The 7,500-nt window shown below is 43.4% G+C and overlaps 1 protein-coding gene across 1 annotated transcript in view; it reads left to right on the top strand.

Moving 5' to 3' along the window:
- nell2b (neural EGFL like 2b) overlaps positions 1–7,500 on the top strand; it is a gene marked incomplete at both ends in the record, with an annotated part of 85,164 nt that overhangs the window by 44,165 nt on the left and 33,499 nt on the right. The window contains one exon of the mRNA XM_080851732.1: positions 7,254–7,379. Within this exon, the coding sequence (XP_080707858.1) occupies positions 7,254–7,379 (126 nt within the window). The remainder of the gene's footprint in view (positions 1–7,253; positions 7,380–7,500) is intronic.

The raw sequence follows: 7,500 nt of genomic DNA, 5'->3' as shown, positions 1-7,500 counted from the left end.
GGCTGTGAAATGTGAACATGCGATGTGCTGAAATCATTTTGTGATGTATAGCTGTACTGTATACAGAAGTTTTCCTGTGTCTGTGCCTGTGCCTGTGCCTGTGCCTGTGCCTGTGCCTGTGCCTGTGCCTGTGCCTGTGCCTGTGCCTCTGCCTCTGCCTGTGCCTGTGCCTGTGCCTGTGCCTGTGATGAATGCGCTGTATAGCTGTACTGCACACAGTGCTGGGATGGCTGGACTACCGCAGAGTGTTCTCTGCAGAAACGTTAAATATTTGAGGAGAGAACCCAGGCACCTCGCGCTGCAGGCACACTGACACACTGACACATGATGAAGAAGACGAAGAAGAAAGTAGCTTCCGAGTGTGTGTGTGTGTGTGTGTGTGTGTGTGTGTGTGTGTGTGTGTGTGTGTGTGTGTGTGTGTGTGTGTGTGTCACACTCACTTTTCGCCTAATGAGAACAGTTGGTGTGGTAATTAGTAAGTGTCGACACAAGTGTGTGCATAATTCAACCTCTTCAACTCTCTTCCTCCTCTCTCTTTCTCACTCTCCCATCACTCTCTCTCCTTCCTCCTCTTTTACTCTCTCTCTATCCATCATGTTATTTTGCTCTCTCTGTCTCTCTGTCTCCTTCCTCTTCTGTTTCCCATCTCTCACATTTTCACATTATCCTCTTTAATCTCTTTCTCTCTCTCTTTATCTCTCTCTCTCTCCCTCCTTTTTCTCTGCTACCGCCTTTCTTATTTCTCTCTTGCTTTTCTTAATGCAGCCCTCCCTTTCTCTCTTCCTCCTCTCTCTTTCTCACGCTCACTTGTTCCCTGCTCTCTCCTTAATCACACTCTTCCTGTTGTATTCTCCTCTCTGTCTCTCTCTCTCTCTCTCTCTCTCTCTCTCTCTTTCTCCCTCCCTTTCTCTGTCTCGCTCTCTCCCTCTCTCTCTCTAATTCAAATCCAAAGTTACCAAAGCATTAGGAACAATGAAACAACACAGTAATGTGTAAAATCAACATGAGGGGGGTATCAATAGCAATATAGTAAGTTATGTGTACACCTACACACCTCACATACCTCACACACACACACACACACACACACACACACACACACACACACACACACACACACACACATACACACGCAAACACCGACACACACATATGCCTATACTCCTTCATCACTTTCTGTCACTCTTTACTCTGTTCCTTCTTCAGCCTACCTCTCATCCCTTTATTGTCTGTTTTACAATGGATAAGGAACATCAACAGTCATAAAACACGCAAACACACACACACACACACACACACACACACACACACACACACTGGACTGGAGGTCAGACACCCACCACTTTGCCTTCCTTTTTTCTTAACTTCAAGTATCCCAGACAGGAGCAAGTGTGTGTCCTCTTCCTAATGAAGGTATCATCATCATGTCACCATCGTTGTTGGCTAATGCAGCATAATTGCTTTGGTAAACACCCCGCTGCATAAATGAATGATAATAATACTTTAGAAAGAGAGAGGGAAGGGAGGGAGGGAGGGAGGGAGGGAAAAGAGTAAATAAATAAAGCTCAAGTTGATGGCAATTACTGCGCTGGGAAGGGTTGCTGTCCCTGGTTGTGTTAGTATGCACACCGGCACCCAGCTGACGGGGATACCAGAGAGGAGGAGAGAAGCTCTCAGGAAATGAAGAGGCTGATTTCAATGCAGGTCAAAAACAAGTATGACCTCCTCTTCAGCCATGCAAAAGAGAGGCAAGAGAGACAGAGAGGGAGGAAGGGCGTGTGTGTGTGTGTGTGTGTGTGTGCGTGTGCGTGTGCGTGTGTGTTTGTGCGCATGTGCGTGTGCGTTGGTTAGGGTAAAGAGCTACTTTGACAGATGCATTGGAAGTTAGTTCTTTTTTCTTCGCTAAAGCTTTTTTGCCTAATGCCATATTCATCATTCATCAAATCGAATCTACATGTATTGGCCATTTCACATAGACTAATGTGTTGATCAGTGGTATGTTAGCAGTCTAATGTGTTGATCAGTGGTATGTTAGCAGTCTAATGTGTTGATCAGTGGTATGTTAGCAGTCTAATCTGTTGATCAGTGGTATGTTAGCAGTCTAATGTGTTGATCAGTGGTATGTTAGCAGTGGCACCTGGGTGCTTCTTGTTCCAAATGTGTCTCCATGGTTCCCTTATTACATAACGTCACATTGTATCACTCTCGCCTCCCTCTCTTTAATATGGTAATAGGCCATGCCTTCCCAGAGGCGATCATGTTCAACCATCCTTGTTACCCTGGGGACTGACACCATTGCCATGGTCGCCATGGACACAGAAGGTTCACATCAACCCCTCTCTTAGAACAGAATGTGATGAGAATGCAGACAGTTCAGGAGGCCAGGAGAAAGACTTGTCTCTTTATTTTTATTTTTAGAGCTCCTCTGGCAGCAACACGTTGCCTGCTGGGTGTTAGCGATGGGCCGATCCAAGAGTGTTATTTTAGCCAGATTTAGTCTACCGGCAACGCCGGAATGATCCGGCCCTGATGTGGCAGCGATCCAGTGGATCGGTGCCAGGCCCGGGCCAGATCTGAACGGTATATGTACCAGAATCAGCTCATACAGTATGTGCTTCGTGAGCCTTGTGTCATCATTGCCTGCTGGTGCAGAAAAGAGGCTGAGGATATGAACCTGGTCTACTGTAAGCTTGTTATCACAGACTGTCAGCGACCAGTTTATCTGTAGACACAAGCTTCCTGTGGCCCAACTAGCAAAACAATATGTCATATATCAGGTTTGACTTTCAGTAACTAGGGAGCAAAAAACGATTGTGCTACTAATGTATAACTCATTTAATGTATGCACAGATGTATGCAAATCGTTGGACACCTATGGAAAAAATCAGCTATAAAAAAACAATCCCTGCAGCAAACAGATATGTGAAAAGTACCTCTTTGTTATGTTCCAATGTTACCTTTATTCATTTCATGAACTTCAGAAATAAGAAAAAGAAATGAAGCTATTCTTTCCTAGTTCCCAGTAGTACCCAGACTGCATACATCTGTGCACGTCACAGACTCTGTCCTCTAGTTTCCCATGATGCTTGCCTGTGGGAGCAGACAGTCAGACAGAGCTTTAAGATCCATTTCACAGTGCCTCTGCTACAGTGGAACATCACCTTTAAGTTTAACCACAGTGTTGGACAGTGTTACATTTTGGGTTACAATCGCTAGCAGCACATTCATACTTCGGCTTGTTCTGTACATGGTAGCTGCTGCTGGTTGCGTGCAGCAGTGAGCCATGCAGGGCCAGCAAGTCTGCTCATGTGTGTAAAACGGCTTACTCACGCAGGTGACCCCCCCCCCCCCCCCCCCATGCTCAGGGCCTGGCTAAGGCTGATGTTGACTACTGATGAAACACCCAATGTCAGGGCGACCCAGACGCAGACACAACAAACAGCCGTTTTTAAAGCATCAATTATACAAAGAAATGTCCACTCTACTGTTTAAAGCGTCTGTGTGTGTGTGTGTGTGTGTGTGTGTGATGAGGGAGAGGGAAATACAGAGAGTATGGTGAGGGGGAGGGGGAGGGGGAGGGGGAGGGGGAGAGGTAGAGAGAAGGTTTGTGTGTGTGTGTGTGGATGTGGATGCGTTTAGGTGCGTGTGTGTGTGTGCGTGTGTGTGCAAGCTTCTGGATGTGTTTTGTCGTGTAGGGGAATCCAGCAGTGATATCTCTGTAATGGATCCCAGGAGACAAACCCCAAAGTGGGCCGGGATAAAGTCATGAAAACGTTGCATCATTTAACCACAACCTCAATGATTCATTGATGATGTGCCTTTATAGACATCCAGTTGGAGCTGTGGCTAATTCCACCGCTCTGGCCTCCCCTTAAACAAGACAGATCGTCTCTGAATGCTATTTTAGCAAACACAAAGGGTCCAGTGTTTGCAGAATATTGATCTGTTCTCTCTTTATGCCTCCCAGTAGATGAAAAGGCACATCACAGAGCGGGTCCCAGCTTCATTATTTCGCAGTTGGAATAGAGTTTACTCTGAAAGAATAAAATGAGACTGAATGAAGTGCATTTCCCTCTCTAGCCGTTTAGTTGTGTGTGCGTGTGTCTGACTGTGTTTGTGTGTGTGTGTGTGTGTGTGTGTGTGTGTGTGTGTGTCTGTGTCTGTGTCTGTGTCTGTGTCTGTGTCTGTGTCTGTGTCTATGTGTATGTCTCTGTGCCTGTCTGTCTGTCTGTGTGTCTGCAGTATCGCATTCAAAGAGTTGCTCTTTGCAGAGTTGGATATTTTCATCCCTTTCTTTTTACTCAACGCAATATTGTGTCATTATCAGTGGATGGGTGTTTTAGAGAGAGATAAAAAGCATCAACAATATAGTTCATTGCTCTGTGAGGAGGGTACATCTAGGACACACACTGTCACTGCCAGGGAGGGTATATTGCAATATGTAGAGAAGAGCCCTCTGTTTGTTTTTCTCTTTGTCCGGAGAAAAGAGCAAAGCATGGAAATGGTAGGCAAATGATGACTCCAGGGGCTTCATTTTTAATAACACCAAAGAATTTTTTTTTTACATCTTGCATTTACTAGAGAAAATAATCAAATGTCATATGGTGTATTTCTGCTCCAGGCCTCTAGAATCCCCCTCACAGAAAAGGAAAGAGAAAGCAGGCAGAGGAATATGATGCTAAACAGACAGAGGAATATGATGCTAAACAGACAGAGGAATATGATGCTAAACATACAGAGGAATATGATGCTAAACAGACAGAGGAATATGATGCTAAACATACAGAGGAATATGATGCTAAACATACAGAGGAATATGATGCCATACATACAGAGGAATATGATGCTAAACATACAGAGGAATATGATGCTAAACATACAGAGGAATATGATGCTAAACAGACAGAGGAATATGATGCCATACAGACAGAGGAATATGATGCTAAACATACAGAGGAATATGATGCTAAACATACAGAGGAATATGATGCTAAACAGACAGAGGAATATGATGCTAAACAGACAGAGGAATATGATGCTAAACAGACAGAGGAATATGATGCTAAACAGACAGAGGAATATGATGCTAAACATACAGAGAATTATGATGCTAAACAGTAGGGTGGGGGAAAAAAATAAGATTCTTCCATTTCTCTCGATTCTCTCTAGAACGATTCTGTCTCAATTCAGAAAAGTTCAGTAATAATAATAATGTATTTTTTTTTTTTACACATCTGCTTTGAGTTGAAATGCAAGCTGCATCGATTATTGCATTGTTCATAGAAAGTCATAATTGTGACAAGGAAAAGCTGTTCATCTGAGGTAATTCATCGTTGATTTTCTTTAATTATCAAACACAAAGTAGGAAGTGATTTGAGACTCTGAGGGCCTGATTTACTAACAGGATTGCGCCCATTTCTGGCGTAAAATAGCGGTCGTAAACATAAAACGGTATTTACTAAGGGGGCGCATTTGAGTAGAGTCGCATATTAACGCTTTGAGGGTGTGTACCTGCAAACAGGTGGGATGGTTCGGAAACGTGGGTGGTAACGCAGGCATGAAGCGCTATTTAATGGGAGGAGTGCGCCTAATGATGAACTGCGTGGTATTTACTAAACTGCCCGGCGAGCGCACATCTCTGATTTGCAGGCTAATTCTCCGCCTCATAAAAGCACGTCTTAACCAGGAAGCGCATTTCCACTGAGTCTGAAAACGTTGATATGGCAGCAGCAAGGCAAAGACATAGACAGAGACAGCGAAAAGAAATGTTTTTTTCAACTCGTATAATTTATATATTCATATATATGAAATTAAACTTTCCGAACGTAATTGGAGAAATTGATCGCACCCACATGCAGTCCCACCTTCAATCCACGAACACGTTTACCGAAACAGAAAGCACACATATGCAATGAATGTCCAGGTCATATGTGATGCCAACATGACCATTACTTACGTGGTAGTGGTCTGTCCATGACAGTTTTATCTTCCGGAATAGTGCCATCTATCCATGATTGAGCAACGGTGATTTTGGAGAGGCCTGGCTACTTGGTAAATGGATTTGTTTTTAGTGGGGATATATTGTAGTGAACCCATGTCCCTTGTAGAACGTATTAATCTCGCCATGTACACATCTATATTGTTATAATAGACAGTTTATGCATTAATGCCACCAATAGCATATTATTTATAATCGTGTTCTTTTAAACATCTCGCTGTAGGTGATGGCGGGCAAAACAAATATATAACCCATTGAATCAGGTTCAGTGATTGAGCAAACGTGAACCAATATATCTATCTCGCTATCTATTCGCTGAACCTTAGTTTTTTCTTCCTCTAATCTCCATGGTGGCAGTAACTTGCTGGCAAGTTCTCCAGTCTTTTAACGGTGCGCTAAATAATGATTGCCCAGCACGTATCTGGCTTGATAAATATCACAGAAAATGCGGGGAATCACCGTGCGTTAATGTGCGCCTGGCAAAGGCGCAGATTAAGATGCGTTCGCAAATCAATCTTAGTAAATCAGGCTCTTTAAAGGGCGGAGTAAGCACAGTTTGCCCAGCACAGATCTGGCTTGATAAATACCACGGAAAATGCGCAAAAACACAGTGCGTTAATATGCGAACACAGATTAAGCAGCGCTCGCATATTAGTAAATGAGGCCCTGAGTAGCAAACTCAAATGTTTTAAAAATCAAGATGCATTGATAATCGTTTTATCGTTTAAGAATCGATAATCGGTTTAATCGGTTCAAAATCGATAATCAGTTTAGAATCGAATCGTTTTCTAATGGTGGCATTGAATAGGTGAAGGGCTTTGGTCTGTGTCTGAAGGGCACAGATGTGATTCTCAGTTTCATTCCTTCACCAAGCTCATAACAAATTTGGAAAACATTCCCTGAAAGAGAGAGAACTTTTGGGAGCATTCTTGTTCTCGATTGCTTTAATTGAATATAACTTGAATACCACTGCACTTCAGCTCTGCTGTGTCCAACCACTGAGAACCAATTACAGTTCAGCTGAATAAGCTCTTTCTTTTGCCTTTCCCTCTCTGTGAGCCAATTACAGTTCTCGAAGGGTAACTTTATAGTATACATTTTATAAATATATACACTATCTACTAGACTATATAAACTGGTACTGCATAAGTCATCCAATCAACCAGACAATCAATCAATCAATCCACCTATCAATCAATCAATCAATATCAGTGCGTCTTTCTGACTGTATTCTAATGTTGTGTTGTTTCTGCAGATATAGATGAGTGTGCCGAAGGAAAGCACTACTGCAGAGAGAACACTGTGTGTGTGAACACACCCGGCTCCTTCATGTGCATCTGCCACGCCGGGTTCATCCGCATCGACGACTACTCCTGCACAGGTGACACACACATACACATCTAACACACACACACCCTCACACATACACATCTGACACACACACACACACACACACACACACACACACACTCACATTCACATACACATCTAACACACACACA

The sequence above is a fragment of the Sprattus sprattus genome (assembly GCF_963457725.1).
Source record: "Sprattus sprattus genome assembly, chromosome: 14".
NCBI lineage: Eukaryota > Metazoa > Chordata > Actinopteri > Clupeiformes > Clupeidae > Sprattus > Sprattus sprattus.
The sequence above is the reverse complement of the archived record's forward strand: the minus strand, read 5'-3'. Positions and strand labels throughout refer to the sequence as shown.